This window comes from Phaenicophaeus curvirostris, chromosome 3 (genome assembly GCF_032191515.1).
Source record: "Phaenicophaeus curvirostris isolate KB17595 chromosome 3, BPBGC_Pcur_1.0, whole genome shotgun sequence".
Lineage (NCBI taxonomy): Eukaryota > Metazoa > Chordata > Aves > Cuculiformes > Cuculidae > Phaenicophaeus > Phaenicophaeus curvirostris.
The window spans coordinates 72,965,426-72,983,105 of record NC_091394.1 but is presented as its reverse complement, the minus strand read 5'-3'; the positions used below and the strand labels follow the sequence as shown (position 1 = coordinate 72,983,105).

General features: G+C 38.5%; 1 protein-coding gene across 1 annotated transcript; it reads left to right on the top strand.

The window, feature by feature from the left end:
* The first annotated feature begins 1,589 nt into the window (after positions 1–1,589).
* Positions 1,590–10,400, top strand: C3H8orf88 (chromosome 3 C8orf88 homolog). Its single transcript, XM_069853125.1, has 5 exons — positions 1,590–1,899; positions 2,713–2,789; positions 4,316–4,400; positions 7,787–7,893; positions 10,119–10,400. The coding sequence occupies exons 1-5, from the start codon at positions 1,827–1,829 to the stop codon at positions 10,155–10,157; spliced, it is 381 nt and encodes a 126-aa protein (XP_069709226.1). The 5' UTR covers positions 1,590–1,826; the 3' UTR covers positions 10,158–10,400.
* Positions 10,401–17,680: the final 7,280 nt, after the last annotated feature.

Genomic DNA, 17,680 nt, shown 5'->3' with positions numbered 1-17,680 from the left:
GTCTGCTGGGGACCAGAGGGCTTGTTGGGGTCTGCTGGGGACCAGAGGGCTTGTTGGGGTCTGCTGGGGACCGGGAGGGGTTGGTGTCTGCTGGGCACCAGTCGCAGCTGTCGTGAGAAGCTCTGCAGTCCTTGTGAGGAGAGGTCTTGGGGTGCGGGAGGCATGGCAGCAGTAGCTGTCTTTTCTGGAAGCAGTTTGTTTTTCAGCTATTGAAACTAACCGTTCTTCATTTTCGTTGGTGTTAGTCACATGGAACACACTATTGGTGCAGTAGTTCGGGCAGGGTGACTTGTTGAGATATTTTCTAGACTCTTCCTTCAACTGAAAGGAGGAACTAGATCTGGTACAACACTGTACTTGACTTCATCCCTACTCCAAATTCCCTTTTCCTCTCATGTTCTTCTTTGTTTTCTTTTGAACTATGTGCTTTCCTAGACATTCTCCTCATGGAAACTGGCGAGGTGGGGGAGATGTATTGTTTTGCTCTCATCACAAGTCATATTGTTATGTCTCAGTTTATTCACCTGCTGGCATTTTCATTGTTGCTTTTGACTACAGTTTCCAAATCTTTCTTTTTTCAGTTGAGTAGGTAGAAAAAACCAGGGGATTAAACCAGAACTTTTTTCCTAGCTTTAGCTCAACTGTTCTAATTTTGCTTTCTGCATCTGAGTGGGTTCAGACTGCCTGCGTTGGAAAGTTGGAAAATTGTTGGAAAATTGGTACTTGAGTATAGTAGAAGTTCAGTGCTCAAAAGATTATAGCATGGTAACTAGGTGATTTATTTTTTTCTATAATGTAAAGACCAGTTAAAGTGGGGAGTGATAGTGGATTTTATTTTAAATAGCCCAACTCCTCTTTTCGTGTTCCATACTGGAATTGGATAGTAATCTCTCTAATTTTAATTCTCAAGTCAAGATATTTCCTTTGAATTTTTTTATTTTTTTATTACAACAGTTCTTCTCTTGTCTCACAAGGTCTCTTAAAGAGGTTTTCAGTACCATGAATACCGTGTTTATTCTGCTGTTCTTTTTCTCTAAAAGAAGCTGAAATTCCTTCATATTTGATAGGAATGGTTGGACTCGATGATCCAATGGGTCTCTTCCAACCTGGTTATTCTATGACTCTATGATTCTATGAAATGATGAAATCCCCCAGTTGACAAAAGGGATAGGGGCAGGAAGCAGAATTAAAATACAGATATTACAAATTAAGATACTATGACTGATGGTTTACTTGAGTAGTTTTGTCAGCTCAGCACCACCTTAGCAGAATTTGGTGCATCTGTAGCAGCCTGAGTGGGAAGATGCAAAAATGTATTAACTTAACTGAGGTAGATATTAAAAAACAATTATGAATGTCTATGTAGATAGATATAAGGAACTCCTGTGTAGCCCGCAGACTGTACATTGATATTAATTAATTAAAACCCTATTGAATTAACTCAGAGTTAACCTATTAGATTAACTGTTAGAAAATACCTTAATTTCTATCATATGTCCCCATCTCTTTTCTCCAAGTGTACAGATATACATACAGGGAAAAAATAATCTTATTGAGAAGAAGTTCTGGTCACTCAGTTGGAAGGAAAAATGAGAGAGGTGTCTGATTCTGTCTTCGTGCAAATTTTATCCAGCCTATTCTGTCATCTAAGAAGGCTGTTATATTGGGCCTTCTTTTTCTTGCCTAGATACTGAAAAAAAGTGTATCCTCTTGTCAAATGCAACTGACTGGTGGTAAATAGACTGTTCTTCTGACTTAACGTCTGTATGTGAAACTGAATGCTCTGTATTTATTTCTACTGCTTTTTTATAGTGTAAGGCTTCAAAATGTTAACTAAAAAGTTTATTGGTAAATCCCTTCAGCCAGCACGACCTGTGCAGCATCTGTCTTCAAAACAAGGTGAGTTGGCTAAGATGGCTAACATACAGTTCATTTTTCCAAAGCTACAGTTGCTTTTAAGGAGATAGCAAGTATGTGTAAGGTGACTGGGATTTTTTCTTTAATGCCTTTGTTGAAAGTACAGTGATGTATAAATATCTCGCTGTGTGCTGATCTTACTATATCACCTCTGCAATAAAATCTGAATTTAAACTACATTAGCTTTATGCAGAACTCTTTTTGGTGTTGTTCAGTCTCAGTATCTGAAATTCTGGCTTCAGAAAGCTGGATCAGGCTTCTCTGTTAAACTGGGATTTCTTGAGTTAGTTGACTCCTGCCGTTAAAAATATAAAATACGCATGGTTTAACTAATAGATTATTTTTTAGGTTTTATTACAAGTATGATATACTGCACTATACTGTTCTTGTCTAGCCCTCATACACATTTAAAACAAATGAAAAAAGGCCTAATTTAAAAAATGCAGTATTTATGTCAGGTGTCTATATTTTGAGTTTGTTTTTAAATTCCTGTATTCCTTGTAGATATTGCAGTATTGCAGCTATTACTTACTGTTAAGTTAGAAATTTTTGGTGGCCAGAGAAATGATGAGAGCAGTGTTGACGTGGACAGAAGCTAAGTGACGTGATAAATTTTACTTTCTTTAAAATTCTTGGGAAAGTGATCCTATGGCACTTTAGAGCTTTTAAGTTGTGAGTGAATGCCCCTATAATATCTTTGTAGTTGGATTTCAGTAGTGTTCTTGTGGCAAGTATCACAAAATAAAAGCACGGATTACTTTTAAAATACTTAACGTTTTCTCTTCTTTTCATCAGCATCAGCCATTGCAATAAACTTTCAGACTGAAATACCTAGCAGCCCTGAAGTATGTTTGCAGAGTAAGGTTGACTGGGTGAGTATTGAGTAAATAGTAGATGGCAGAGTTGATGGAATGTGTTTTAGAGTGCTCTAAATTGGAAGCCAGCTGATCTCTTACATGACCCAGTGAAAAGTAAACTCTATTTCCAGCTAGGAGTGTCCTTGAAGCCATATATTATAAACCAGCAATGTCAGAAATCTTAAAAAGAAGTTTCAGGAATGCCTTTCCCTGCTATTTGCATGCACTAATAGTTGAAAAATACATCTTACAAGTTACTTATGTAACAGTCTTATGGAAGTCTGTGTGGTGTTTATTTAGTCTTCACTGAATTTAAGACAACTATATTAAAGTACACATTCAGTCATTGCTTATTGTGTATCAGTAGCATTGGAAATTTTTTTTAAAAATTTTTTCTAGCACAGGCACAAATTTGTTTGAGGAAGCAGACTTCACAAAACTAGTTAATTAGCGCCAGTGCATTCTGTAGTTCTGTTTCATTGACTCTGCTGGACCAGGCAATAAATGGGCCTTAGCATTCAAAAAAACCAGAAGCACTGTAATGCTTTAGTGCCAGAAATACTTGGGTTTAGATGTGGTACAATGTGGCTTTCGAGGTTCAGTGCTGTCTCTGCCCAGCTTCTGACAAATGCTTCCCAAAATTTTCAGTTCTTCTTGCCCCTGTTTTCCCCCCAAAATCTCTGTCTAAGAATAAGATTAAAATTCTACAGCCAAACCTGTGGAGTCTTTTGGGGGCCAAAACAAACTGTTGAGGGTAAACGCTGCTTTCCTACTTTCCAAAACTCTTACCTCAAAGTTTTGGCAGCTGGAAAGAACTCAACATTATACTCTTGACATTGGGTCTTGATTCTTATCAAACCTTTTGCTAAGTGAGAGGATCCAAGTCTGTCTTTTGGTCTTAAGGGAAGTCCTTCCTGCTTTTATTATTCCCCAGAGAAGCAACGTCTGGCTTGTTCTGGGTGAGATTAGAGAAATGGAGGATACAATTGTGCTCTTTTTAAAAGCTAGCTATAGCACTGTAACATTCTGTGTCTCAACTGTGCTTACCTACTATTTCTTTATTATAAGTTATCAAGAGTAATAAGCATTCTACAGGTTCAAATTGAACTTCTGAAGCACTTTACATTACTGGTATTCCTAATGTACAGTTTTCTGCAGTTATTTTGTAGGACCTTCATCTTTCAAGTTAGAGATGCATCAGCTGTTATAAATAGCTATAGTTCTGACTACAGGTTGATTTGTGCAAGACTCTTTCTTCTCAGACTGTTTTTATACTGCAAAGAATTATTATTCAGTTGCAAGGAGTAGAAAAAATGAACAGAATCCAGTTTTCTTCATGAACAGAAAGTATTAATTGTCCAAAATCTTGGTGACTGGTAAAAGTAAAATTTTCAACAACTGAAACTGTGCTACAACTTTTATTTTTAACTAAGAAACCCAGAAATATATGTCCTTGCTTTAATACGCTTAAAGGAAAAAAGCTTCATGACTTAATTTTGTGGAATATATGAAAAATGTTTGACTCTTTACTCCTATTTTAGTTATCTGAAATGACTGAAGTGAAGATCTTAACTCAAACTGTGATGCCTTGTCAACCAAACCAGCATGAATCAGAAGCAAAAAAAGGTAAAATATTGAATGGAGATCTGTGCCAGTGCTGTATTTTCTGTATGGAGGATAGTTGAACTTTGAACATGAGTGGGCTGCACGTTATTTTTTCTGATTAGCATGGCTTAATCAAGCTGGCAATGAAGCAACACATAGCTGCTCACTTCCTTCCCGCACAAGCTGATTGAGGCAGAAGAGAATTGGAAAGGAAAAAATGAGAGGAAAACTCATAGGTTGAGATACGAACAGTTTGATAGCTGAAATAAAATAATAATGATGATAATAAATCATTATGAAAGGGAAAATCATAGAATGGTTTGGGCTGGAAAGGACCTTAAAGATCATCTAATTCCAACCCCCTGCCATGGACAGGGACATGTCCCATTTGACCAGGCTGCTGAAGGCCTCATCCAAGCTGGCCTTGAACACCTCCAATGAGGGAGCATCCAAAACTTGCCTCAGCAATCTGTTCCTGTGCCTTTGCCACCTTCATCATGAAGAATTTCTTCCTAATATCTAATGTAAATCTTCCCCCTTCCAATTTAAAGACATTCCCCCTTGTCCTGTCACTGCATGTCCTTGTAATAAGTCCGCTACAAGCTTTCTTGTAGGGAAGGCCATTATAAGGTCTCCCTGAAGCCTTCTCTTCTCCAGGCTTTGTCCTCATTGCAGAGGTGCCCTCTGATCATCTTCGTGGCCCTTCTCTGGACCCATTCCAACACTTCCATATCCTTATGTTGAGCATTCCAGAACTGGACACAATAGTCCAACTGGGGTCTCACGAGAGCACAGTAGAGAGTGAGAATCACCTCCCTTGACCTGCTGGCCATGCTTCTGTTGATGCAGCCCAGGATACAGTTGGCTATCTGGGCTGTGAGCACACAGTTCTGGCTCATGTTGAGCTGCTCATCAATCAGCACCACCAAGACTGTCTCCACAGGGCTACTGTCAATCACATCATCCCCCGTCCTGTATTGAAACTGTGGATTTCCCTGACTCAGGTGTAGGATCTTGCACTTGGCCTTGTTGAACCTCACGAGGTTCACACAGGCCCACTTCTCCAGCTTGTCCAGGTCCTTCTGGATGCTATCCTGTCCTGGTGTGACAACTGCACCACTGAGCTTGGTGTCATCTGCAGACTTTCTGAGGATGCCCTCCATCTTGCTGTGTGTATCACTGATGTATGTCTTAGACAGTACTGATCACAATATGGACCCCTCAGGGGTCCATACTGGACATCAAGCTATTGACCACTACTCTCTGAATGCAAGCATCCAACCAATTCCTTTTCCAATGAACAGTCCACTCATTAAATCTATGCCTTTCCAACTTAGAGAGAAGAATTTTGTGGGGAACCATGTCAAAGACCACTGCCTCAGTCTTTTATTCTCACCCATAAGTTTTCAACCTGTTTGTGGCTATTCTTCAGGGGCAGCTCTTCACACTCTTTTCTGTTCCCTGATACAGAGAGTAATGCCTCCACTCCTCCTTCCCAGACTATCCCTTCTGAGCAGCCTGTAGCCATTGATAGCGACACTTCAGTCAAGGGATTCATCCCACCAGTTTTAGTAATGGCAGTCAGGTCATAGCTTTCTAGCAGCACAGTAGCTTCCAGCTCCCCCTGTTTGTTGCCCAAGTTGTGTACGTTTATGTAGAGGCACTTCATCTGGGCTGTTGGCCATATCACCTTCAGAGTGGAACACCCTTGATTTGCCTTAAGGTGATTCATGGAAGTTAAAAAACAAGGAGAGAGAAGTGAAACCCAGGAACACAAAAAAACAACTACTTGCTGCTAACCAACTGATGCCTACTCAGTAGCTGGACAGTGGCCCCCCCAGCCAATTTTCCCTCTAGCTTCTTCTCCTCTTCCGTCACACTGTGAAATTGCCACTGGAACTCAGCTTTTATCTCCAGCTGTACCTTAAGTTCTAGATAATAATTTTCATTTGATACCAATTCAGTGTTGGTGTGCTTTCAATTATCTGTCTTGGCAATTCTTAACTGTTTTTTTACTGCTATCTCAGTCAATTCCTTGTTTTCTCTTAGAATCATAGAATGGTTTGGGTTGGAAAGGACTTTAAAGACCATCTAATCCAACTCCCCTGCAATGAGCAGGGACATCATCAAATAGATCAGGTTGCTCAAAGTCTCATCCAGCCTGATCTTGAACTTTTCCAGTGATGGGGCGTCTACCATCAATCTGGGCAACGTGTTCCAGTGTTTCACCACCCTCACAGTAAAACTTTCTTTATATCTAGCCTGGATCTGTCCTCTTTTAGATTAAGACTATAAACCCTTTCCCTATTGCTGTAGGCCTTTCTAAAAAATCTACCCCCATCTTTCTTGTTAAAGCCTTACAGAAGTTGTTTTCTTCATGTGTTTTTAAATAAGGGGAAAAATCCAAGTGGTAAATTTTCAAATATGCTCATATACTTCAAACTTTTTTTTTAAGTTTATCCTCATGCTCTCACACACGTTCAGCAGTTATTGCAGTCACTTGTGGTCAAAGGCAGAAAAAGATCCCGTTAATGGTTGTCTTTGTGGATTCTCTTGTCAACAGCCTACAGTTTGAGAGACGAAAACTGTAGTCAGTCAATCAGGTGATTGTGTAACAGTGTTACTGAAGGCCCATTATTCCTAAAGGAACAAACTTTTTTGTCACTAAGGACCAGAGATAATTTTTCCCCCTTCTTTGCTTAATTCCTTTCTTCTTGTTTTTCCTCTTTTAAGAATATCAGCCTAAAATATGGACATGGATAGACTTACAATATCTGAGGCTATGCTAATGTAAACGTACTGGTACAAACTTCAATAGCGTGTATTTTCTAAGCAAAGCCTGTGACTCCTGTTGATTCAGCATAAAACTCTCAAAACTGTTTCACTGGTGAGAATTTGTTTGCCAGTTTACATGCAGCAGCTGTCATAATTTTAACTGTTGAAAGACATCAACTTACTAGTTCTAAGAAAGAGATATGGTTTTTGTTATCTGTCCTATAGAAACATATGCCACTTTGGTGTGGGACAGAAACGGATTTTCTTTTGAGGTTTCAAGTCAAGTTTGAGCTGTTTCTATTAATTAGAACAAGATATGAGGAGTCTGTCTCTAGCGTAAGGTTGGATTCACCTTTTGTGCTCTTCTGTATTAAAACACCAGACCCTTATTAGCTTGGAATAATCCTCAGCACTAGGTCAATTTGATAGAGTTAAAATTAAATGCTCTGTAATTTACTCCAAATTGTTAAGATGCAAGATCAGACTTAAATTGCTGCTTCTCTTAAAACTGATTTCTGTATTCTACAGGCAGCATTTCCACCAATCTAGAAGAAACAAAATCAGTTCTCTGAATTCCCGATCTTAATGCCTTAAACAACAATGTTGAACTTTGTGATCTTGTATATTCACAGAAAGGATCAAATACAGCAGAGATTTCCTTTTGAAGCTTTCAAGTGTTTCTCCCTCTCTGAAGAAGCCAGAGTTTCTTCCTGATCATCCAATTGTACTTGAAAAGCCAGTAAGTGCATTTTTCACTTTAAGTTAAGCTATAAAAATAGTCATGGAGGCTTTGACAACACATTTGATAGGAAACATTTTTCTTTGGACTAGCCTGCCAAATTGATAGAGCCTTCAAAGACAGATTGTGTAGTTCATCTCTGTTAATTCTGTGCATAACTTCCTTAGTCAGTATTTGGCAGCTTACCATGGCGAGTACCAGACAAAGGAAAAGGGTTTTTCCCTTGTTTTCAGGAAAAAGCTCAGGTATGTTTACAAATTTAAAGTCAATATGACATCATATTAATGCTTTCTACTGTGAAGTCACAGTACATAGCTTTGATATTCTATGTGAATATTACTTGTCTTTTCAAAATAAAAGAGAACAGTCTTGATAAATTTCTGCTTGGTCAATGTCTGGTTCTAGTGTTTAAGTTGCCCGTGCATCAGTGTCCACTATAGAACTACTAATGAGCTTAATCCAGTTTGTGTCATTGTTGTTTCTGGTCTGTGTTGTTTGGGAGAAGTGAGCAGAAATGAATGATGGGTGTGAAGAATACCTAAGAGTGCCACCTTAACCTTTGAGATGAAATAATTCCTCAAATACTTCAGAAAAAATCTAATGATTCACATTCTGCACACCAAGTGTGGGAAAATGTTCTTGGGCCATTATGATACATTATAATATCAAATCAAGCTACAACCTAGGCTGCTTTTGAGGTCATCACAGTATAGTTCTAGAAATAGGACTCCTAACCTGGACAAATATGCACAAATGACTGCTGTATTGGCTACAGTTCAAGGCAGTTTTAAACTTGTAAAATTTCAGTTCTTTGGAAAAACAAAGTTAAAATAATAAATGACGGTTGTCAGCCTTCCCTGATCTTAATTTTTACGTCTTTCTGTTTGTCCTCAATATGACAGCTTTACTTGTCTGGGACCCTGCCTGCAGACAGGGAAGTTTCAACTCTTGAATGTCCTGATGTTTTTTCCCCGCCTCATCCTGTCACTTGAGTTTGTAAGAGGGGCAAATTTTGGTAATATATACACTTTCACATGGTTATATGCATAGGTAAAAGAGGAATGGAATGGAATCAGTGGGCAGATGAGCTCTAAAATTGCTCATGACATGGCTAAACTGCAAACAGTTTGGGTGTAAAAACTGGTGCAAGGCAAGGTGAGCTGCCTGTGTTTTAAGAGATTGTTTTAGGTCTGGAAGATCTGTGTCTGTAGGATGATGTCATAAACGTATCCAGTCATATGCACTCTTGTCTTAGAAATAAGAGTATCTCATTGTGAAACCTGCTATTAAAAGCCTTTCCTCTTCTTTATGTTAGTCATCTGTATGTAAGTCCCCACCTGCACATACAGATAAAAAAGCACTGAGGTTTTGGTTCTATTCAGCTGCAAAAGGGGGTGGGTAAATGTCAAAGTGTTATTTGTTGGGATGTTGTGTTAGAATAACAAAGTATATCACATAGCTATCATTGGTGTCTTAAGCACGAAGTACGGGTGGTTGAGTAGGAAGCTAACGGGAGAAAATCCTGTTCTCATTAAGAGAAAGCAAAAGCTTGTGATTTTGCTGCGTAATCTTGGAGACAGTGTTGAAAAGGGTACTGCAAGTATTCTGGACCGATTAGTATGTAAAGGTGATATCAGCTTGCAAGTCATACTTCAGAAGTTAGTTCCTCATTATAAGAGTGAAACTTGGTCAGTGGTAGTCTATTTTTTTCTGAATTGACTAGAATAAATGAGCTTGTATTTAGGAGCCGGTGGTTGTCAACTGTTTGGTTGCTGAATTGAATATTCACGTGATTCTTATCCATCTTAAGACTTCCCTAGTTCTGAATTTTTGAGGTCACGCCAAAGTATATGCCCATCTATGAGTGAAAGCTGTGTTTTCAGATGGAAGGCTTTCTAGAGTGACTTGTACAAGGGAGATGCTGTTGGTAAAGTTGGTGGTCTGTGGGTTGCATTTGTCCTGAAAGACACTGGGGTTTTTTGAGATGTGGGGCGCAGGCCTACCTGTACATAGCTCAGCATTTGAAATGAACTGATACTACTGTGTTGACAAAGTCTACCAGGAATGTTTCAGATTAAGTCTCTATGATTAATGAAAGTAGAATGTTTGCATCAATGAAAAAAATATCAAATTGTTAAATGTACCTAGAATAGAAAAGGGTTATAGGCAGATCCATGAAAACTTTTATATACCTGAAGTAATTAGAGGGTTTTTTTGTCTTACAGGAAAAGAGCAACCCTTGTCGTGACATATGCAGGAAGTGACAGGTTATTCGGAAGGCGAGGAATCCATCAATGAAGGACCTACATATGATATATATCTTGAAGATTTTTGGAGGTATTTGGATGTCTACAGATGAAAGTAGGAACCCATGAAACTCACAGAAACTCCTGTTTATTTCTGTAATTGCCTGAATGCTCTAAAAGTCAATGGTTTAGTTTGTAATGCCTGAGATGGTAATACAATTACAGTGAAAATAAAGAATTTTACATTTTGCTGTGAAAGAATTTTGTCCTTGAATTATCTGTGTTATGTAGCCATATAGTTTGTCTGACTGTAAACTCTAAACAAATACTTGACTGGGGCTTTTTACTTGCTCCCATATTGCCTCCTTATCAGTTAATAATGGAACAACAAATACTGGCTGTGTCAAATCACAGGTGTCTTAGTGCATGAACTCCTAGCTTAATGGTTTTGGGTGGGTATTTTGTTTGCTTGTTTTGGTTTTGGTGGGATTTTTTCCCCCAAAACTTGACTAACTTGATTTCTTCTTGTGATACCGCACCTTGAATACTGTGTTCAGTTCTGGGCCCCTCACTACAAAAAGGATGTTGAGGCTCTGGAGCATGTCCAGAGAAGGACAACAAAGCTGGTGAAGGGGCTGGAGAACAGGTCTTATGAGGAGCAGCTGAGGGAACTGGGGTTGTTGAGCCTTGAGAAGAGGAGGCTGAGGGGAGACCTTACTGCTTTCTACAACTACCTGAAAAGAGGTCACAGAGAGGTGGGTGCTGGCCTCTTCTCCCAAGTGACAGGTAAATGGACAAGGGGGAATGGCCTCAAGCTGTGCCAGGGGAGGTTCAAACTGGATATCAGGAAAAAAATTTAAACAGAAAGGGTCATTGGGCACTGGAACAGGCTGCCCAAGGAGGTGGTTGCATCACCATTCCTGGAGACATTTGGAAGACAAGTAGGCGAGGTGCTCAGGGACGTGGTTTAGTGGCAGATAGGAATGGTTGGACTCAATGATCTAAGAGGTGTTTTCCAGCCTGGTGATTCTATGATTCTATAATTCTTCACTTGAAATCTCCATCTTGACCCAAGAGATTCCTTACCATTTTGCGGATACATACCTTCTTTCAAGGTATGAAGTCTCTTGTGACTAGCAGTTTTACTAAAATGAGAAATGTATAACGGGCAAAAAGTAACGGGCAAAATTGAGGAACAAGACAGGTTTTAGTCCCATCTTACATGGGTAAATGAGTATTCCAATACGTAGTTGATTCTATATTTCTTTTCCTTAAATTAGAATAATGTTTAATAGTGAAGTGAAAAGCAGTAGTTTGAGTGTTTCCTGAAAGTATTCTTCGGTTGGCAAGCATCTGTAATAGTTATTTCGTATTAATATAATTACTTCCAAAACCTGTATTCAGACCTGCAATAACATCATTTGGGCACTGAAGGCAAATTTTTAACCTGTGTCACAAATGATCATATGAAGCTATATGAGAATGTGTTGAGTGGTAATTGAAATAGTGCAGAAAATTTTGAAGTTATATTTGATAGAAACTAGATTTCTTTCCCTAAACGATACAAATAAACATGTTTGAATTAAGTTTCTTTTTTGTTTAGCAGCTGTTAGTCAGTTAAAGTAAGCTTGCAAGTATATTCTGTTTTTCTGTTGTTTACAAGGGGCTGGCATAAATAACACACAACCTGTGTGCCTTTGTTTAGGCAACTAACTTTGCCTCAGGACTCCATTCATACAATAGGAGCCGAGATGCTTTGGTTGCATGCAGGTACCTAAATGTGGCATCTTTCTTCATCTTGAGCTCAGTCTTGGTCATGGCTTCTGGACTATTGAACCTTACCACAGTGTAGATTGCTTGTTTGCGGTTTAAATTCTCCCCTTTTAATGATATATGGTAATGTTCTGGTCAAGTTGAAAAAAAAGTAGATAAATCCTACAGTGAAGAAGATATTTGATTATGTGTGACTTTCAAGTTGCTTTTTTCGGTATTGTTTGTAACGTTGGTCTACTAGATGAGTGGAAAGAATGGTCATTTCATGTGTACAGCTGATCAGCCTGTCAGATAGGTGTGAGGTTACAATAGTTCACTTGCCCTTCATACTTGGCTGGAGGATACACTGACTGCTCAAATGCAGGGGACAACAGCAAGACTTCTTAGGGAAGAAAGTATTTCTGCTTCCAGGGTTTATGGTTATTTATTTAGCATTGTTTTTTCTAATGACTTTTCAGCGAGCTGCCACTGATCTAATGAAAATATTTTCCTAGTGTTCAGGACAGGGTTCAAATCAAATTGCCTGTGAAATGTTATGTCTGCGAATCCAAAGTGACTTGACAGGCAGACAGACATTTTTACTATTGCAAGGGTAGGGGCTAGAGGCTGTGAAAAATTCTTCTTATGGACAGAATATTTCATGTATGAATGAAGTTCTGTATTAACATAAGAAGTTATCCTTACATTTATTCTCCTAATTAACGACTTGCAGCCTCTCTGAAGCATAACATATTTAAGAAAATGCATATTAATGTTCATACCTGTTTCTTCTGTAAAAGGAGAAAGCAGCAGCCTTGAGCAGCAATTGTTTATTAACATAAGACTAAAACTTTTCACAAATATTTAGTCATACCAATTAAGACATGCTATTTTTTGTGACAGTTTGAATGAGCAGTTTAGCATATTGTCTTATTTCAGCTTTTAGAATGTATTGTTTCACTGAACTAGTCACAAGAAGAGAAGGCAATATATGTGCAATTTATCATATTTTAAAATGGAAAAGATCACATCCATAATAACAAATACTATTACATCATAATTTCATAACCAAGCAAATGTGTACACGCTATATGAATGTTATTGTAATGAAAAACAATGCAACATTATTGTTACTTGGAACCACAGCTTCTAGTTGTTATTGAGGACCCACCATGATGCTGAAAGAGAGGAGAATTTTATTTGTGTATTTGCTAACATAAGCAGTATTTCTTTTTCTACCTCTTGTAAAAATCCTAAGTAAATAGCTATAACATATATAAAGAAAAATTCATTTATATATGTGCCATTAATACTACTTTACTTGAAAGCTGCATAATTTCAAGGACAAAGTCTCTCTAGCCATGGGAACAAATGCTTAAAATGCTAAGAGAGCTGAGTATAACTGGTGAGGTGATGGCTTTAACACAGAATTTCACAGAATCACAGAATAACCAGGCTGGAAGAGACCCACCGGATCATCGAGTCCAACCGTTCCCACCAAACACCAAACCATATCCCTCAGCACCCCATCCACCCGCGCGCCCCAAACACCTCCAGGGAAGGTGACTCAACCACCCCCCTGGGCAGCCCGCTCCAGCGCCCAACGACCCCCCCTGTAAAGAACTCCCTCCCAACGTCCAGCCCAAACCTCCCCCGGCGGAGCCCAAGGCCACCCCCTCCCGTCCTGTCCCCTCTCACTTGGTGGTCCTAACCACTACGACATTATATGTAAAACAAAACAGATGTGCATCCTGTTATTGAATGTGTGAGCTCAATAACATACAAAGATTCAAAGAAGTAGTTTGTTTTCTTTTTTTCTCTCACCATGTGACTACAGAACCAAAAGATTCAGGTAATGTGAAACGTGCAGTAATTTTAAGCAAAGTGCCTCTTCAACTGCTTGTTTGGACTAGAGAATAATAGGGAGATGGAAAAGCTGCAGTGAGACTAGGGCAGGAGTGGGCAGCTTCCATCATGTAGTACAGGGGAAAAACACCTGCGTATGAGAGAGAAACAGGTGGAGTAAGAGTTGAAGGCTTCCATTTCCAACCCAACAGAAAAACAGCAGTGCTATTTCTTTGTTTCTAGAACAGGAGATGGAGATCTGTCCCTCCTTCCCCTCAAACTACAGGTAAAATGAAGTGTGTGCAGTGATTTTAGGCCAAGCAGTCTCAGCTGCTTGTTTGTCATGCTGACCTGAGATAGGCTGCTGTGTTTAAGATCAGTGTGATGTTCTTGCATCTAAGAACTCAATATTCTATCAACTCAACAGCTTAAGAGCACTGAAACTGTAAAATAGTGCCTCTGTTGCATCGAAGTACCAAGTGTGTGGCTTATGGTTTAAAAATCTATTGGGAAAAGCTGAATTTTGTTAAGATAAATATTTTGAGGTGTGAAATGGAACATGTACCCTGCCACAGGGAAGGAGACTATTAAAGAGCATATAACACAGCAAAGTGTTTTGGTATAATTTAAGATTCCTGGGCTACTTTTGAAGTGGTTGGAAGCCTTTTGGGGTATTGCTGTGTGAGGTGGAAAAAATTCGTATCTATCTTTGATAACATCCAAAGGAGCATTAACATGTCATAGGTGCAGTTGCGTAGAATTAAGTGCCCAGATCCTAGAGACCAAACTACATAAACCCTCACTCCTGTTCTGCTCTGTGTGTGTGTCAGTATTTTAGCTGGGCACTGTGTCCCCTGGGTGGTTGTGCAGCCTTTAATGACTTTTTCCTGGTGACATTATTCAAACCTGATGTTCTTTTTACATAACTCTAGGTCAGAGCTTTTTGCTCCCGAAGTGACAGAACTGATGGACTTGTATAATGTCATTCCCATAAAAGAAGATCTGTAATTACCAGATTATAGACACGGCTGGTGTGAAACACATTCTTCCACACCGGTCCCTACGCTTCGCTCTTTTGAAATTGAACCTTATGCAGAGACCATAAGATTTATGGACAAAAATAGTAAGGAAGGGAAGGAATTGTCACTTTATCTCAGATTCCAGGTCCCCTTAGCAGAGGCACGTTCTGAGATCAGTAGATTTTGCACTATGCAATTTGGGGATTAAATTCATTAACACAACTTCTGTGAATTTCGATTTATGGCACTTATGGCATTTACAGCATTTTTCTTAAAACTGTTGTTCATGAAAAAGAACATTGAGAAGATAATCTTAAGGATCTTACCTGAATTTGGGCTACTAAAGCCCAGTAGTCTCCGACACATCAGTGAATTAATGAATTTGGCAAAAATATGTCAATTCAACAGCTTATTTCATGGATCACAGTGCCATAAGCGTTGCAAGTTTTCCCCCTAACTTTTGTTTTATTCATGGAAAGGTTCTCCAGTCTCCTCAAGTCTTTATATAAAGATCAAGCATTCACTGAAGATGAACTGAGTGATTCATGGCACTCTGGCAGATTGGCCTGAAGCAACTTGGTCGTTTCATAGGTGTGCAAGTGATCATAGTAGTTTGTGGTTCCTATTAACTGATGGTAAATGAATTTGCTTTAGGATAATATTGGATCTTGCAGTCCTGAAATCCCATGTATTCCTGAAACATTCTTAGCCAGGTAAGTGTATTCTTATTAACTTTAATTAATCAGCTGAGTAAAGACTAGGGTTGTAATCTTTGAATCAGACTCAGATTACAAATTAGAATAGTTCCAGTTGTTATTAAATGGATATGTAATAAGCTGTAGATGTGTCTGAGCTAGGGTAAATTTGTTTTTAAAATAGAGCCTATCCATGTGCTAGTTGCAGACAGGTTGTGTTTTTTTCCTTCTGATTTTAGAGTGTTATAATTTTGCGGTGTCTAAAATTCTTTCATAAAGTATACTGGTGTCATTCCAGCCATCATTTTTTACTTCATGACCATTTTCTGTCTTACAAATACGATTGGTATAGATCAAACATAGAAAGTACTTCCCATGAAACAGAAGTTCAAATGTCTGCACAGATTTCTAAATTACAGATAATCTCTAAAATTGTAAAAATAACTGTGAGTACATTACTTGCCCTTGCTGCCTGCCTCCCCCTTCCCCCCTAAGGAGTTCACACTGAGAAATGTTGTTTCTATGGCAACTGTCTGCCAGCATAGAGTGTGGCAGACTGAAATCCTTAGCAGGCAGAGACAATGCTTTAATGAGCATTTTGAATCCAGTTTCAGACACTTCTATATTTAGGCATTTATAAATGATGTTTCCATTTTATTTTACATTGATTGTGCTTTAGCTGTGAGTATACCATTCCTGAAACACTCCTAGATCATACCCAGTCTAGCTTGTGGACACAAAGAAGTTTGTGGAAAGGTCATGTTGTTTCCTACAGCCAAGTTTGTCTTAAACCCAGCAATTTCCCCGTAAGACACAAGATTTGAAGGGATTGTTGGTTCATTAAGTGCAACCTCCTGATACTGCAGGAATCCCTGGCATATAATTACAAGTTCAGATAAGGCTTGTGATGTCTGAAAATGTCTTGGATGGTTTCTTTTAAGGAGAAACCCCAGGTTTAGGACTATGTGGGGTTTTTTTTAATAGGTGGGATTTTATTATTTTAAATACAGGAGGAGGTAGAATTTCATTGTAGTAGATCTGCCTAAGATAAAAATTCTGCTGTCCTCCCCCTGTAAATGTGTGAGTAATGCTCTCTTTGCATCATCTTGCACTGTCTCTTAACTATCATTTCTCTGAGAAAGATGATGTGGCATGCTCATTGGTTTGTATTAGAAATAGTGATTTGGAATCATTAACACCTTGCTTTTTCAAAGTAGTTTGCTTTTTCCCTGTTTTAACATAGCAGGAAGCCAGTAAAATAAATTGGTTAGTAAATATCAACTATTAGTAATTAAGATTCATGTCGGTCAGTTTAAAAGCTATTAAACTAAAGCCCTCATCAGCAAGCAAGTTTTTACCTGAAAATCTTAAACAGGTCTATTTTACTGTTCACAAATAGTGTTGTTTATTCTAGGTATTTCTTTAAATAATACATGCTAGCATAACTTTGTACCATATAAAATAAAGCATTGTGTGTTTCCATTTCTCCCTTTTCTCCATTTAAAGGTGATATCCATCTATGCCGTGATTCTATATATGGAACACACTAATACAGCAAAACTATTGACATGGAAAAACAGAAATATTGTGAAAAATTGTTATTTACCAGGGCCTAGCATTGTTGTGATGAGCTCTGGATTTTCCAAGAAGTCCACATTACTTCTTTGGAATGTCTTGCTGTGATTCATTTGAAGGTGGCTAAATAATTGTAAAAAATAATAATTTAAGTTTCTTAAAGGGGCTAAATTTTTATGACCATCAGAAATGTTACAAGTAATGCTGTAACTGATTTTATGCTTCAGAACGTAGGCAGTGGTGGCAGTGGGAGAGAACGTCAGATAAGCTATGAAGTGTTTGGATGTTATATTAAACACAGATTTTCTTCTGTATGGTTAACTGTTACTCGGATGCTCATCTCCTGGTTGAGACCCAGTATAGTGTGTTAATGTTCTTGAGTCTTTATGGAACTTAACTTTGAACTGGGTTTTTGTTCAGAAGGAAAGAAACTAATCTTAATAGACTTCATTCTTCATTCAGAATGGTTTCTGTCTACAGATTTAGGATCACACAGTTTGTCTGGGTTTTTTTTATTAGTTAAGGAAAATCTGTACTCAACTTCTTAGCTGTCTGCTTGCTGCAGGCTAGAGTTCACCTGGTAAGACTTTTAGCCACTACAAGTTCTATTTTGGGCCCAAAAGACATTTTGGAAATCTATCAGATGGGTTTTTGT

What these genes read in the sequence shown, in the direction of transcription:
- C3H8orf88 (XM_069853125.1), top strand. Translation starts at nt 1,827, where the DNA reads ATGTTAACTAAAAAGTTTATTGGTAAATCCCTTCAGCCAGCACGACCT. An exon ending in TGCAGAGTAAGGTTGACTGG is followed by an intron (nt 2,790 to 4,315) that starts GTGAGTATTGAG and finishes CTCCTATTTTAG; the next exon opens with TTATCTGAAATGACTGAAGT. An exon ending in TGAATCAGAAGCAAAAAAAG is followed by an intron (nt 4,401 to 7,786) that starts GTAAAATATTGA and finishes GTATATTCACAG; the next exon opens with AAAGGATCAAATACAGCAGA.